At 37.4% G+C, this 17,744-nt stretch overlaps 1 protein-coding gene across 1 annotated transcript in view; it reads right to left on the bottom strand.

Annotated features, from left to right (window-relative positions):
• poc1a (POC1 centriolar protein A) overlaps positions 1-17,375 on the bottom strand; it is a 114,190-nt gene extending 96,815 nt beyond the window's left edge. The window contains exons 1-8 of the mRNA XM_073875745.1: positions 16,858-17,375; positions 16,633-16,709; positions 16,437-16,521; positions 15,712-15,883; positions 13,268-13,447; positions 12,218-12,325; positions 12,015-12,130; positions 7,782-7,915 (exon numbers count right to left, since the gene is read on the bottom strand). Coding sequence (XP_073731846.1) covers positions 7,782-7,915; positions 12,015-12,130; positions 12,218-12,325; positions 13,268-13,447; positions 15,712-15,883; positions 16,437-16,521; positions 16,633-16,647 — 810 coding nt within the window. The 5' untranslated portion in view covers positions 16,648-16,709; positions 16,858-17,375. The remainder of the gene's footprint in view (positions 1-7,781; positions 7,916-12,014; positions 12,131-12,217; positions 12,326-13,267; positions 13,448-15,711; positions 15,884-16,436; positions 16,522-16,632; positions 16,710-16,857) is intronic.
• Positions 17,376-17,744: the final 369 nt, after the last annotated feature.

The raw sequence follows: 17,744 nt of genomic DNA, 5'->3' as shown, positions 1-17,744 counted from the left end.
TATGCAATGTTGAGCGAATTTTGGGAGCGACTACCAATGAGAACGAAGCAGTGGAGTTCACGTCATCCTTCTCTTTTTAGTTATTGGACTGGATGGTCCTCATTTGTGTATGACAAGCAGATTTAGAAATGCCTTATTGAAAGAGACGGGCGACACACAGCAATAACATCGCTGGCTGTCTGAATGCGGCGTAAGCGTGGCATGCACACGCCTCCAGAGATTTCAACTCTCGACATCTGTAAACACTGCAGACCCTGTTTTAGTTTGAAAACTCCAGAGATGCACTACGGTGCAAACTGACCTAACCAGAGTTATATATCCCACTTCGCTCCCTGATTTTGGATCATTGCATATTCTTCCCTGATTCGCCAAGCCCCTCTCATGTGACCATTATACTACTAAAAGATGACAATGCCAAGCTGCAACGACTGTGAATGGCTTTTACCAGTGACAGCAAAACCTCCCAAATAAAAAATGCAAAGCATAACAGAATATTACTAATAATAAATATGATCATGAATTTCTTTTCCAGCTCATTTGGGCGTTTAATGCAAATTGCCAACCTCGTGCATGCTGCCGCTCATGTAGATTATTACAAATTCATGTGCGTAAGCACGTGTTGTGAATAAGGCGGAAAGGTTTTGTGAGAAGTTCAAGTTGCGTACGAAAAACATACAAATTATCAGTAAACAGTGATGGGCAGTAACGCGTTAGAAGTAATCCGATTACTTTTTTCAAGTAACGAGTAAAGTAAGGGATAACAATTGCAAAAACAGTCATTAGATCACTGTTACTTGCTCGTAAGCAGGCTGCGTTACTGTGTTATTTAACCTTGATTTTGTTTTCGTGAGACTGTCTCGTGTTGTGACGTGAGTCGAGTGTTGAACATGAAAAGACAACATGGAGCGCGGAAGAGAACAAGACTATGTAGTTTTAATGCTTAGTACCGACATTACTTTGAGTTTAACCCAGTTAAAGGTGACAAAAACATCAGCATCCGCTGTAGACTCTGCGTGGAAAAAAAACTTTATCTACAGCGAAATCTGAACAAACACCTAGCAAGCCAGCACAGGAATGTGAAACTTACTGAAAAAAAAAAACCCTGAACCCCCAGCTGACATGACCGCTGCGGCTCCATCTCATACAGTGTCCTCAGATTGTATATGATATTCTATTACAAGACGTTCACGCGAAATCTAATGTAAACAACACTATATATCTATATTTCATGGATAATATGCATTTATGGACAAAAATGGTCATTTGATGAATTCTATTAGACGGTTTTCATGGGTTCTTCACACATCTGAAACAGACTGGATTCGACTCGCGATCGTTACATTAACACAAGGTAAGAAGTCCTGTTTATATTTTGCATGTTATCATCTGGACTTCTGTCACAAAATACTACATTTATGATGCTAGAGCATCTGTATCTCAAAACAGAGACCATAAACTGATGCTAAACCTGTAGACCTTTTAAACGATGTATAGTAATGTTAATATGTTTCTAGACAGTAGGCTATATAGATGTTGTTAGCAGCGTTAAAAAAACGACGTCATCACGCCCACGAATTAGTGCGCGTCAAGAGGGCAAAACAGAGAATGTTTCATTTGATTTAATTTTTTATGATGGAATATGCAGAAAGAATAGAAATAGGCTGAAAGGTCTTGGCCTGATTGCATAAAGCACATTAAGTTTTCCCTTAAGTATGACACTTAAGGGGTAAATTCCCCTTACACTCTAAAAAAAATTGTGCTATATAGCACCAAAAGTGGTTCTTTGCTCGTAATCATCGAAGAACCATTTTTAGTGCCATATAGCACCGGTGAGGCGCCTGTGTGGAACCATATAGGGGCCGTGTAGCACCACATATGGTTCTGCGTGGCACTATGTGGTTCTACACAGGTGCTTCACAGGTGCTTTACCGGTGCTATATGGCACTAAAACGGTTCTTCTATGATTACGAGCAAAGAACCAATTTTGGTGCTATATAGCACCATTTTTTTTAGAGTATACCTAATAGATGGATGGATTGATGGATAGAACGTGTCAAAGCAGTAGTGACTTAAAAGTGCCTCACAAACACATCAGTCCAGCAGCATGCAATTTATATTTTAATTGCACAATAATTATTTTACCTTGATTATTTAGTTTTTTTAATTGTTTGAAAAAAAAAATTGAAAATTAAAAACGATTAATTGCACGGCCCTTGTAGACACATAATTTGCAAGCAGCACAATACTGAAATCCTGTTGACCAGCAATGTTCAAAATAGAGCATCTGTACGGTTGTTGATGCAAGTCATTTTATATGTGACACCTTGATTTGCTGGTGCTCCTTCTAAAATTAACTGCAGGGCAAATAACACCAATCGTTTAGAGCATGCAGTTCTGAGTGTGTTGTGTGTGGATTAAAAAAGAGCCATTCAGTGGAAAGTTACGCAACAGACATGTAGGAAGATGAGGTCAGTGCAGCACAAGCCGAAATTTCACACAAGCATTTCATAGCGTATATAAACAGATGTCAAACACCAGATGGGATGGGAGACCTCCGATTAGTGTGATGGATCCTTAAATTAGTAGATTTGTCTTATCTTGGGCATAGGCCATAAATACTTGTTGGGGACAAATCCACAAAAAAATCCAGTTGAGGATTTAGATTGATTAGATTATATTCCAGCACATGAGCTAAAAACATTAAGAAGCAAACTTCCTATAGACGGTTTCAGCAGTAACAACATAAACAAGCGGCTTTCGCGGTCAACACGTAACTTCCGGTAAACTCCGCTAAGAATTAATAACAACAAAGTACTTTAAAGTGACACTTTGTAGTTTTTCAACCTTCAAAATATATTTTCAAGACTTGTGATGGTACATCGACTTAAAATAGGTTAAATGACATGTCTACCGTAGCCTGACAGGGTCTATATCGCTTTTACTCGTACTTTTAAACTTGGGGTTTCGGATAATAACCCGAGCACAAAAAGAACTACAAAATTTGACTGCTTTACGGCATACGTCACTTCCTCTACTTTGTCAAATTCGGACGTGAGAGAGCAACTATTTATTTTCCTGATGTTTTTGTCATGGCCGAAACAGCAACTAAGAAAAAGACACCCAAGGTTTTGTCGGAGGAGACCAGAAAGAGAAAACGGGAGAGTTCCAGAATAAAAGGAAGGACGAGGATCAATATTGGGCCAGCGTTCGCTCACTGGCGTGAACTAAAGAAGGAGGAGGGGTTTCTGACCGATGCTGACTTGGCCCTTATGCTTTTGTACTAGTAAGTAATGTTATATTGCTTGCATACATAAGTCCTGTCTGGCGCCCAAACACTAATTATTTTATTTCTGGACGTGAATTTTGCTGGAGGCTACTTGGGAAGTGTAGAGAGTGACTCTGTGGCATCGTAGTAGTGTCACGGACTTGCGACCTGGGTTCGATTCCTCTTTAAGGCAATATTTTTTATATAAACTTTAACCAAGCGACCACCATTACAACTGGCATGTAAACATGAGCTACGCAATCTTTTTGCGTTTCAAAAAAATAAAACCTATGAAATATGACACTCATATGATATTCATATGACACACCACAGACTTTGTGACCTAAAGAGTTGTCTTCTTTTCCTTTGCGACAGCGTTGCGGCGCTTGTGGCCTCTAGGGGCACTAGACGTGAAAAATACATGTCTAGCGCCCCCTAGTGGTTAAAAAAGTTCCGTGATGTGCCTTTAAACGCAGTTTATTTATATAACAAGCAAAACAGACAACACGTAGATTACCTAGGAAACCAAAATTTGATATTTTTGACAAGGTATTTGTTCAAGAGTTCAGTTTAGCAACTAGTCAGACCATTAAAAAAACTGAAACCGGAAGTAAAGTTTGCCGATCATTTAGACAACATTGTCTGTGAGTGTGCAATTTTTCTAAAACAAATCACTGTCTTGTAAGCCGAACCTAAGGGCTGATTAACATTTCGCGTCTTTTGCACACACAAACCCGCTATCCCTATTTTGAACATAGCCACGTGACACGGTCGCAACGCTTTTTTTCTAGGTGTGGTGCACTTAAAAAAACATTAACTTTTCAGAATGTAGCGTTGAAAGCGTGTAGGAAAGAATGGAGGAAGCGGCACGGTAGCGTTTTCCACACGGTTTTAGACGTGAAATGTGAATGTCACAACTAGGGATGTCAATTTATGCAATTTCCCATATTCGATGATCATTTAAATTAACGATCAATCAATCGAATAATCGTTAACAGTAATAGTGCAACAAGCCTTCACTGCAGTGGCATATAGCCAATGACATAAAAGTGTGCATAAAAACGACAGCTTCCTCATGCGAATTAAAATAGTTTTTTTATCTAAATAACATGCTAGTGGGATTGTAAAACGAGTCAATGTAGTTGGTGTTTTGATGAAATCATCAATTTAAACTTATCTCGTAATAAAATATAATGACTAATAGACACAGTAAACTCCGCCTCACATGGGCACTCTGCAACAGACGCATGAAAGTCCATGTCAAAATAACAGTTTTATTATCATCAAGTGGTATTTATCAAGTTGTTTACCTCGCTTTCCGAGTCGTTGATACACTGTTTGTAATTATATCCAAGAAGCACACGAAGGGCACTTTTCTCGTCGTCACCTTAGCTTAGACGTACTTTCAGCAAAGATGCTTATATTACGGAGATGCCAACCTTCCATTAGAAAACACGCAGCGCCTCAGCCAGTCAATATTGATGATCAGTGATATATGTTGCGGGCATTCAGGGTGTAACGACAGTCAGTTACAGTTTACATTTGACAGTTTCTTGCCATAATTTAAGAATACATTTTAATCTGTTCATTAAAAACGGCTTCTGGTCTCCTTCTCTGTATATAGCAGCGTTGCTATGGTAATCTTGCAGGCTTCCCCGAAGAGGGTCTTTGCTTTCAGTATCCTAAACGTATTTGCATTTTCTGCGTCAGACCCTGTCAGATCCACTGCGGATGTAATTTCGTTGCGTTGGCAGCAATCGAGCCTCGTCGCGCATGACGTTAAAAAACACTTGAGTTTGTTTTTCATAGAGCTTCGTTGTGATAATATATAGTAGTTTATCTTTTGCTCTCTCTATTAATTTTTTTTCTCCGACTGTATGTGTTTTGCGCAGGCGCCGCACACACGTGCATGATCTTGTTTGTCAACAATCGTTAAGTTTTATCGAGTAAATTCTTATCGACAATTAATCGAAGATCGATTAATTGTTAACATCCCTAGTCACAACATTAGTTGAAAAGTGTGCCTATTAACCTAACAGCTATTTGCTAACATTAATCATGCATGCAAGTCCTAGGCGATGTCGGGGAAAAAGACTGTCATTTTAGAGGCGGCACAATTACAATCTGATTTGAAAAAATGACACACTTTAGCACACCAGGCTGGTACCTAAAAAAAGTAAATGGTAAGACCAGAAAAATGCATTAGGAAACAACACAGAGATCAGTTTTAACTCATGTAGACTAAATTAAACAGAGGTGTGCACACACACACACACACACACACACACACACGTACGTGATAGCTAGTTCAGCTTCTACCCATAGGGGATAACCAGTCGTGACTGTATATGTTTTATTTAATTTGTTGCATTCATGAAAGCTTCATTTAAAGCTTTCTCTTTTCATTTTCTTTGCGTTGAAGGCTTACAGAGGTTATTCACAACTCATCCTACACCCACAGATGATAGCAGGCGTTTAGAACATTCTGCAATACCATTATAACACTACTATAACCAGAAGGAATCAGGTTTACAATACACATGACTCATCATCAATGGGTAGGCGGTGAGTTTTTTGATACACTTTGTGCAGGACTGATTTAGTTGACGTTCCATTAAAGAGAAAATAAGAGGTTTTTTTTTTAACTGGCAAGGACTCATGAGTGTGCACAATGTGTCATGCAATTCATTTCTTTTTCACACACATACAGTATGTGTGCATGTATGAGATGTTAAATAAAGTACATTCAGCTTTAATCCATCAAGATTAAACAGGTGCTTTGTTTCAAAATATTAAACATTCATATTAAAGCTGAGCTTTTTTGGAAGTAAAAAAAAGGTTATTAGGGGTGTGACGAGATCTCGAGATTAAATGTGTCTCACGAGATTAATTAAGGAAGTGAAATGCTGGCCGTTTCTCAAATAAAAGACTGCATCCTTTGGAGGTCGCATTTGTAAACTGCATTTACATCATAAAGACTGTCTTATTAGAGAATATTACGACTTGCGAATGTAATGCTCAGTCAATTAACTGAAATAAACCTTGATGACGTATGCAGCCCGCATATGTGACCTCCGGAGGATGCAGCTTTCTGTTGGACCCTTTTACAGTGCATGCATTATATTCTGTCTTTTACTGCGTGTGCTTTTTTGTTTGGGATTCCAATAATGTTCGTTTGTGAACTTGTGTGAAGTCTGAGACGCGTTGTGTTTGTCTGTTGATCAGTGTCAGATGTGAAGTCTCAGCAGATTAAACCCTCACTCAGAGTTTACATGATTTAATGTCTGCGCATGTTCTTGCTAAAAAATGACAGTAGCAGAATCATTTCTATTGTTTGTTATAATACATACATAATGCTTTTTATTTATAGACGGTTTCATCAGACGCACGTGATACACTTCTGGATCCGAACCTTACTTCCGGTTTCGTTTTTTTAATGGTCTGACTAGTTGCTAAACTTATCTCTTGAACAAATGCCTCGTCGAAAATAACAAATGTTTTGGTTTCCTAGTTAATCTATGTGTTGTTGTTTTGATTGTTATATAAATAAACTACGTTTAAAGTACTTTGTTGTTATTTATTAATATCGGAGTTTACCGGAAGTTACGTGCGGACCGCGACAGCCGCTTGTTTATGTTGTTACTGCTGAAACCGTCTATAGACCACAAGGTAATGGGTTTGTTAATGTAATGTTGTTTAATGTAACTTGGTTTTAATACTTTATTTGAACCAATTATTATTGTGTCTTCGTTATTATGTAATTTAAAGGCTATTGCTCACTTAGGTCTATTTTTATTACCCAAAAATAACAAATTACTTTATTATCAGTTAGCAAAATAATCGTAAGGGCCAGTCCTTGGTTAGTTTAAACATTTAAAAATAACGTGATTTCAGTTTCTTATTCATTTATTTTATCATTGAGGATTTCTTAAAAAGTGTAAAAATATTGTCTTGTCTTGTCTCGTAGATTATGTGTCTCGTCACACCCCTAATGGTTATATAAATGTAATGTATACGTTACAGTTGTGATACAGTGCAGTGTATGGAAAAAGCTTTAAAGCAGCATAAGCATTAATTTTTGACTATGTATAAAGATTTGCACTTCTTTATACATAGTCGCATATACTAAGGGCATATACAAGATATTTTAAAATGGTGTGTTTATAAGATGTATTATATGCATTTAAAATTCGATCAAAGCGGATAGTATGCACCCTTCAACCCTTCATCTTGATTTTGGGTTGAACACTTGTGTCACACGAATAAACAAATGCCTCATCATATTATAATACTTTTGTTTTTCCTGTCTATAAACACACTACATTTTCAAATTTATACATGTGGTAATGTGCTAAAAAAAACTGTGAACGGATTATCCAGATTAATGTGGATGTGTGTAGCCCTAGTTACTACACAAAGCTGACACAGTTTGTGGACAGAAATGTTCTTGTTTTTTGCCAACTAGCCAATGCATGGTCTATTGTTGAAGCATGAAGTACAGCATGTGGTGGGTTACCTGATGACCGTGTAACGTGAAGAGCAGTCTGCCCTCCAGCAGGTCCAGTATCTTGAGCGTGGAGTCGTTGGAAGCTGTGATGAGGTAATTTCCAGACGGGTGGAAGGACAGTCCATTCACCACACCACTGTGAACTGAAACAGGACATAAAAAATCTTCACGCACAACGAATACGCAAACACACAGCTCAGCACATCTGGCTACCGGCAGCAGTGGTTCCTCAACAAATGAAAATTTATTACTGTGAGTCAAACATTAAAACATTGACTGCCTGTGTCCCAATAAATGTGAGTGTATTTTAATATGGCTAGGATGCACAGGAACATTGATACATTGGTTAATGCTATTAAAAACACTTACATTTATGCACACTTTTATCTAAACTAACTTGCAATGCATTACATGGTATAGATTTATAGTATGTGTGCTACCTGGGAATCAAACCCATGACTTTTTGCTCTGCTATCGCAGCCCTCTTCTCTCTGTGCTACAAGGTTTTCTCCTCTCCTTATCCTAACCACCTTGAAAATTTGAAAAACCAATAACTTTTTAAACTGTTGCGTGCAATTTAGCAGTTGTATTTATCAGCACAACTGTGACTTTAACCCTGGTAAAACCAACAGCATAGTACAGATTTCATGTAGTTTATTAAAATGAAAAGGTATTTGTACACACACACATTGGTATTCATTTCAAAATTAATACAAAGTGCAAAAAGTTGTGGGTTCGATCCCAGGGAACACACATACTGAAAAAAAGTATACCTTATAATGCCCTATAATGTACTTTGGATAAAAGTGTCTGCAAAATATGTAAATTAACTTCACTCATTCTGAAACTGAAGAACTTAAAGTCTTAACTGGGCCCCAAGTCTCTAAGGCATTACTGTAACAATGAAACTCTGAACTAAGTCTTAAGTTATGTGTCCAGTCAAATACTCAATTTTCTTTTTGCTCTGATTTTTAGCCCTTGCACACATGTGGATATCACAAAACGGCCCTCAGCAGAGCTATAATGAATATCTACTAGCACGAGTGAAGCACAGGCCTACTTAACTTCCCTGAGGACAAACACTAGTTTGCACTACATGACGTCACCCTTATGAATGATTACTGAACTGCAATCATTAGACTGGGATGCCCTCAGCAGACTCATGTAGGAATTACAACCCAATATACAATATACTAACGTAAAGATGATTTTGTGAAAACATAACGTTGATATCTTTAATAGTAACTGAGTAAGGTCATGTCAAATCATTGAGAAATCAATGAGTGAAATCAAAATTGATGAGACTTTAGACAGGATCATATATAAATTGGATGCATTATAAATATTTTGAAAATTTTTCCTCCACTTAAGTGCCTGCTCTAGACAGATGTCACTGTCATGTGTATTCAGGGAAAACACTAACAATCGTTGCATCTGGGTTTTCATTTGTAACTGTAGTTGTGGCCCTATCACACTGTCAGTCCGCTGTGAGTTCCATTTCTGAATAAAACGCCTACTTTTCTCTATCAAATCAGTTAACAGTGGAAACAAAAGCCGCACCCACAATTTTTTCTTCATTTGATATTTTGTTTCACTTGGAAATACTTCACAATACGGATGGATGTAAAATCGCAACTTTCTGTTCATAAGTACTTTAAATGTAATATATGAGTAAGCTGTTGAAGACAATATAATAGGGAAAGATAATGCGGTCACTAGGTTTTTTTGTGTCACTCAGCAATTAATGAACCAAGTGGGAGTGTAACTCCGTTACAGCGTGATCTTCCCCAATAGCAAAAACTTTATATGTATTTGATATTTACAATTTAGGTGGCATGTTATTTTAACAATATGCCACATCTGTCTTAACTGTGCCACAGACAGCTCAGGATATCAGACAGGGATTGTGACCACTGATCTATATAATGACTGGATTGCACATGACGTCACACTTGTGAAGCCACCGCACCGCCATGTTGGTATACCCAAACATTCTATTAATTCAATGGACGTTATCAGATAAAACATCACTTTACTAGTCTTCGTTTTTATATCTTAAGTTACCCTGTACATTATTACAACGCAAACGTCCTAAGCATGTATAGTTATTTACTGGCATTGTACATTTGGCGTTTTAATCAGTTATTATACATTCATCTTTATTACAGTATCAGATCAGCAGAGAGACCGCAGCATATTTAATATTAATAACAACGTGCTTATTCTGAAATCTAAATAAATAATCATGCTTTGTACTGTATGTGCATGCAGTAATTTGCTGGTTTTGTAATTATGTTATCTTTACAAATTACCTAAACTTATTCAGAGAAATAATGCTGACCGTGCAGCTTAATGTCTAAAAACTTATACCCGTGCCATTAACAGAATGCAGCAGACACACTCACCTTAACGTTTTCTATAAATCCCTTATCCTGCCCGATTAAAGCATAAACATTGCAAATAACACCAAAATTAACTATAAGTTTACGTACACATATCCTAAAAATTAATCTTGTGTGACTGATACGCTGTTAAGGGGGTCAATTTAGATCATGATTTTGAATGGAAGTCAATGACGCCCTCTGCCGGTTGGGTATACCAAGATGGCGGCTCGAACTCTGCGCCGGCTTCACCTCACGCTGTTACGTCAAGCGTTCTATGCGCAATACAGTGATTTATATAGATCAGTGATTGTGACGCTAAAGATAAAAGACACTGCCGCATTAATTCATGAGTTGAGCTCTCCAATCATAATGATGTGTTCTTCACCTACTTCACTGTCTGTGTCCTGGGCCACGTGCCAGCCAATGACAACACACTGTGGTCCTGTGTTTAACCCCTAGTCAAATGTGAAATCTATTTATATATCATGAAAGCTCTAGCACCACTTATTGAGTAAACTGCTCAAAACATCCACAGCCCTACACTGACTGTATTGAATATCAAGGCAAGTTTCCATTGTAATCTAGCTATTGATTTGCTGAAACAAAGCCATTTAGTTATCAGATATGATTTAGTTAAAGATAGTCATTTCTACGATGCTGTATTTTCACATCATCATCCTTCATGTCTTTGTATCATAGATCAAACTAGTTTGTATTTTTTCTAATAAAAATTCCTGAACACTGTAAGTGAGCAATTCATTTTAATTGGTTTGACAAGAAGTTTCCATAATAATATTACACTAACTTCCATTTTTATTCTTATCCTTTATTTTATTTTCCTTACTTTAAGCCAGGGCTGTCAAACTCAAGGCCCGCAGGCCAAATCCGGCCTGTCACCTTATTTTATGTGACCCGCGAGAGCTTACAAATTATTTTACTGTTATTATAAGTTTTATTTTTTGCAGGGTATTCCTGCATTGATTTGTATTTTTTTTTTGCGGCTGCCAAAACAAATTTTTGTCCCGCCAAATTTTTTGACACTTTAATGTGATTAAATTCTCTCTCTTCCTATCTCTCTCTCGTGCGCACTTATGCACGTATTTATCAAAACAGATACAGAATGATATAAGGTCAGAATACCAAATTCTATCCAGCGAGGAAATGTTTTCTGTCTCGTTTACACAAATGTTTTGCGATGTTTATCTGAGATTAGCACACAACGTGTCTATTTCCGCTAATGTCTGATTTGTTCATTTATTTGAATGAAAATACTGATTTTTGAAACTACAGATCTGTACAACACTGAACTCCTGAAACGTCTGTCAATCAGTCAATCAAAGCTTTTTTTGCAAAAGAGGGCAATAAATCATAAAGTGACAGGTATCTGTGTCTGATAAATGCATAAGGCATATATTATATATAATGCGGTGGAGGTTTTAAAACTCTTTATTGGTATCTGATAATGCCTCTCATTTTATTACATAATGTTTTTTCTTAGCACATTTATTTTTAAAATAATCTGTAGAATTTAAACACATGAATACACTTTGTCATTATTTGTCCTGGGCTTCTACTTTCAAAGTTAATTAACTGAGTTATTAACAAAACCAGCAGAGGTAATTATGCAATGTAATAAAAAAAGTTGATACATTCTTATAGTCTTACAAACAACCGGCCCTTTGAGGGCAACCGCAATGCTGATGTGGACAGAGATAAAATAAAATTTGACACCCCTGCTTTAAGCGATGTTTCAGACAAATCACATTTCTCTTTGAAAGTATCGATCTATCTATCTATCCTATTGACAAAAACAGGTATGACAACATGATAACCAAATGCCAAGCTTTGATAGTTTTACCTTGATAGTGCTGCAGGAGTTTGTGGGTGCGAATGTCCCAGACCTTCACTGTGTTGTCTGTGCCAGCGGTTGCGATGCAGGTGCCACTCGGGTGAAAGTCAACGTAATTCACATATCTAAAAATAAGGGTAAAAAGAATTGTGTTTCTGTCATATGGGTAGCTGCGCATCATATTGAGACTGTGTGTTGTGGCGCTCACTCACCCGCTGTGCTCACAGAATGAATGGATGCACTCTCTGCTGTTCTTATCCCACAGCTTCACTGTTTTATCATCACTGGCAGAAACAATCAGTCGCCCATCAGGTGAGAACCTAAAGAATGGAAAAACTTTAAACCCTACATCAGTATTTCTGTAGCTCAACTGCATTATCAGTTCGATCCCCAGGAAATGTACCTTGAATGCACTGTAAGTTGCTTTTGCGTCTGCCAAAGGCATAAATGTAAATATAATTTACTACTGGCATCAGACACTGCTTTCAGTTAGTGTATTCGATGTGCTTGTGTAACTTAAGACCTGATGAACTGAACTAGGTAAACTAGGACTATGTGCTAAGTCTTACAATTACCTCAAGAATGTATCAGTTCGTGCACCAGGTAAATTAGTGATATGTTATCAATCTTTAGTCATATTTACTCTCTTTAAAAGACCTCACATATCAAGTGGGTGATTGGAATGGGTGGCTTAAGACCTACCTGTAGTCTCTAAATTTTACCCCTGGGGGTAAAAATTATTTTTCAGAGTTGCAAATAAAGTTGATGTTATACAGCTTGATATATCGGTGTATGTGACAGGCAGCTGGACATAATTCAATGATCTGAACTTCACACTGTGTCTGTATTTATTTCATCTTAATGCCATTCCAGCTTCTATGGCTATATTCATTGCGAAAAGCGGTTAATCTGTACACAAGTTGATCTATACACACTTTGAGGGAGGGCAATGTGACATCTCCAATTCACCTAACCTGCATGTTTCTGGACTAAAATCCGAGTTAACTCACGCTGGAGAGGGAGAACATGCAAACTCCACACAGAAAAACCTCCTGCCCCATTCGAGGCTCAAACCATCACAATCCTGTCAAGATTCCCACACCTCTGTAGTTCAAAGGTTAATTTTCAAGAATAGTATTTTGCGGGAAAAGTATTTATACAGAATTTCTGTTTATGCAGATTATCCCAGGTTTGTCTTGACCACAGGAATGCCGTCATGTCAGCACAGTGTCTAATCTGTCAGATGAATGGGAATCACATACTTAGCACAGCGGACCCAGTTAATGTGTTGATTGAGGGAGAAGAGAAACTTCTGCCGATGAACAGTCCAGACTTTGATGGTTTTGTCATCAGATGAGGTGACTAGGGTCTGGCCATCACTTGAAAAGCTCACACTTCGTACCGTTCCAGTATGGGCTCGGAAAACTGTTGACTCCCCTTTCCTAAAATAAGTTTTAAACAAATGTTTAGAAATATACTTATACAAATTAACATTGTGTCAAACGTACAGGATTTTATTAAGTAAGGAATAATGTATAGGCAGCATCCGGGTTTATTGAAGTGGTTTATTTCGCGATAACAAATCAATGTTCAAATGTCACAAATGAACACAGTATTTGGTTTATTCATTTGTAAATAAAATGTTGTATGTTATTTTTTGTGTAATATTAAACTGTACCTGTCAAAATTATTTGAAGCATCCAGCTTACTATGTGTTATTCGTTTTAAGTTGCATCTGAAAAGAACGAACCTTGGTAACGTTGTGACTGGCCAATCAGAATAAGGTATTCTACAGTGCGTGTAATAATTTAGGATAGTGTATACTCTTGTACAGACATATTGAGGACTTCAACACAATTATCTTACTAAATAAATACTTTTCTCTAAGTGAGAGGGTTTCTTTATTTTTTTTTTAAATCAGACTTATTTGATCATTATAAATAAATGTAAATTAGGAACTGTTTGACTACAGGGTTATTCATGTTAACTCAAACTAAACACATGTCGGTCAATTAAAATCAAATAAAATACAGGATTAAATTTGAGTTAAAGTAAAATTTGAAGTAAGCGATAGTTAGAAATGTTGCCTTAGCAAAACACTGTACTAAGTTTAACATGAGGCAACTAAATTATTATGTGAAACAAAACAAAAATTTAATTAAAACCAACATTTAAAAAACAAAATGCATTAATAGTTAAAAAATGTAACTAAAATTTAGCTACAAATTTAAAATAAAAGTAAATAATCAAAATGTTAATAAAACTAAAATGAAATTCAAACGCTTGTGTTTACAAAATTTATGAGTTTTTGCCTCCACCTACTGTTAACATTACACATTGCATAAATCCTAAACAGTTCACCTAATAAAATCTGTATATATGTAAAAGAGATTAGTTCCAAAAAAGGGTAACTCTCTTAAATTGTCCAAAATCGTATTTTTTGATTGTGCATTCCAATTAATATCAATCAAACTGCAGTTGGTTTGTTTTGATTTAAGCCTTCATAACAAAAAAATACAGCTCAGTAGCACAATAAAAACGTGATAACAACAATAAACATTTTAACAAAAATTTTAAAGGTTATCTCATTTTGAAACCACACTGACTCTTCACACGCATGTGGGCATGTCAGATCTCTGAACACAACAGACACTGCTGATGCCTGATGTGTTGAAATAGATGGATGGGAGGTTGTGTTAATGTATTTATTTCACAAAATTGCTAATTCATTATTACAGCTATGTTTCATTAGGTTTTTGGTTCTTAAAAATACAGTTTTCACAACACATGAGGCACCGCACTTAAAGGGATAGTTCGGCCAAAAACGATATTAAACCCATGATTTACTCACCCCCAAGCTGTCCGAGTTGCAGATGTCCATCGTTTTTAAGACAAACACATTTTCGGATATTTTAGAAAATATTTTAGATCTTTCAGTTGATTTAATGTAATATTACGGGGTCCAGCCATAGTCCACGACCTTCAAGTCCAAAAAAAGTGCGTCCATCCTTGACAAATCAAATCCAAACGGCTCCAGGATGACAAACAAAGGTCTTCTGAGGGTGGTCCGTGCGGTGTTGTTGTAGAAATATCCATATTTAAAATTTTATTAACGTAATCAACTACCCTCCGGTAGCGCCGCCATCTCAGACTCATCCGCATTCAGGATGAGAGCTTACGCAGCGTACAGAGGTTTCTCTGCTGGTGCTCTGTCCCCCCGCCCTTCGAATTTATCATACGTCACTAAGAAAAGTGCGTACACTACGCTAATACTCTCTCCTGAGTCTAGGATGGCGGCGCTACCGGAAGGTGGTTAATGGCGTTGGTGGCATTTTGAGTATGGATGTTTCTGCAGCAACACCGCGCGGATTGCCATCGGGGGACCTTTGTTTGTCATCCTGGAGCCGTTTGGATTTGATTTGTGAAGGATGGACGCACTTTTTTGGACTTGAAGGTCACGGACTATGGCTGGACCCCATAATATTACATTTAATCAACTGAAAGTATTATCTATTTTCTAAAATATCCGAAAATGTGTTTGTCTGAAAAACAATGGACATATGCAACTCGGACAGCTTGGGGGTGAGTAAATCATGGGTTTAATATCGTTTTTGGCCGAACTATCCCTTTAAGTATTTATATGACCTCTCAGGAAAACATTGTGTTCTCATAATCTGATTTCAACTGAGCCAAAGTCATTACTCACACACTGGGAACCCAGAGCCGGACCGTCTTGTCTCTGGATGCAGAAGCAACAAGATGACCAGAAGGTGAGAACTGAACGGACATCACAGCATCTTTATGTCCCATGAACCTGTACGCCCTCATCTGAGGCTTCATATTCCAGATCATAATACACGAATCCATGGAGCCAGTGGCTGTTAAACACAAATAACACTTCACACCACCATTCATCTGAAAACCACTCATTTAGGTCTAAATAGAAGAAACTTTTAATGTTGACCATCAAGAAGTGTAAATGCATCATGTCCTGTTAAGATCCAAGTTAACCTATTTGAGCTAAAAGGTAAAGCACATGGCTGGCAACAACAAAGTTATGGGTTTGACTCCCAGGGAATAAATGCGCTGATAAAATATAAAGTCTAAATGCAATGCAAGTCACTTTGGAGAGAAGTATCTCCAAAATGTATAAATATAAATTATAAAAATGTTTTGTTTTCTATTCAACAATTTACGTTTTTGGTATTATTTAGCAAAGAGACTGTGTGATTGCATGCACGTTTTGTGTTGATAAGTTGTTTTTAAACTGTAAGGTACCTTTGAATGAAGTTATCAATAAATAAAATGTATTATTATCATTATTATGTATCCAATCTAATTTAACCTATGAGATTATAAACCATGCACATCAGTCTAAAGCTGGTTGATGGACAAAAAAGCACATGATGCATAATTCACATAATATCTTACCTATTTGTTTCATATTAGAATTGAAATCCACACTTGTGATGACATCTCTGTGACCCTTAAAATGTCTCTCAAGGGTGGGATCATCCTGATATAAACATATCAACAGGTATATTCAATATTCAAACGACACTTATAAATTAACCCCTAATAATAAAATGTGTGTTTTATTGTATTCATATTGTAATTCATCACTTACCAGGACCGTGCTCATTGTCAAATGAGATCTTTCTCTAAACAAGAGGAAAACTACGAATACGAAAGCGTTAAAAGATCCTGTAAAGGTAACGTTACTATTTTATTCCATGAAGACTTTGCATTAATATACAAAGAAAACTGTCTAAAACAATAGATTGTTACACTCGTAAATTTACAGTAACTGTTATGTTGTTTGTTTACATGCAAGAAACCAAACTAACTTAACTGTTAGCTTAAGTTAAAATCTGTTAAATTAAGTTAGTTTTCCAGTACGTCCATCAAATGTCAACGAATTTGCAGTTCATGTGTTATAACAGCTTCTCGGACTATCATATGAGTGTATGTCACGTTGCAGACTGCTTCGTCCGTTAATTCTCGTGTTTTACGAAGCTAACCGGTTGCTAAGGACCGCCGATCGGTTATTTACAGCTTTCATTTTACCCGCCCTCGGTGGCGCATGCGCGTCTGTCAAAACGCTCTTAAAGGGGACGAGCAGTAGTTATGATTAAAAAATAGCCCCATACCATTATGTAATGTATTTGAGGGAACAGTCATTTCAGTTGTGTTCGAAACCACAGTATACTCATTTTATTACACGATGCACCGCAATAACGAGTTTACAAACGATGTACGCTCACAGATAGCCGGTTGTGGCTAGAAGGGATACAGCTAAGGCCAAAAATCTCGTGGAATATCGCCGGATGTGCGCTGTTTTCATGCTAATCCTACCCCCCAACCTTACCCGAAACCCAATATTTTACGGAATTTATGCCGTAGCTGTATCCTATCTAGCCATAACTGTTCCCTTTATCCTAATTCTACCCCAAACATAACCCTAAACCAAACCTCTCGCGAGATCTGGCCGTAGTTGTATCCCCTCTCGCCAGAACTAGATGGCCGCTTGGAGAAATCCATACATTTGTACACTAGATGTCGCCTTGGCTACGGCAGTTCATTCCAATAGCATCCAGCTGCAGATGGCGGCGGTTTTGACGCATGCTTAGAACCCCAAGGCGACATCTATCGGAGAAATCCACTGCTGAGGCTGAATATATTCCCGCGTCTCGGCGCCAGTTGGCGCCGCAGCCCTTCTGCTGTCCTCGTGAACTTGTT

The sequence above is a fragment of the Misgurnus anguillicaudatus genome, chromosome 14 (genome assembly GCF_027580225.2).
Source record: "Misgurnus anguillicaudatus chromosome 14, ASM2758022v2, whole genome shotgun sequence".
NCBI classification, from domain to species: Eukaryota; Metazoa; Chordata; class Actinopteri; order Cypriniformes; family Cobitidae; genus Misgurnus; species Misgurnus anguillicaudatus.
This window is presented reverse-complemented; position numbering and strand designations above follow the sequence as displayed.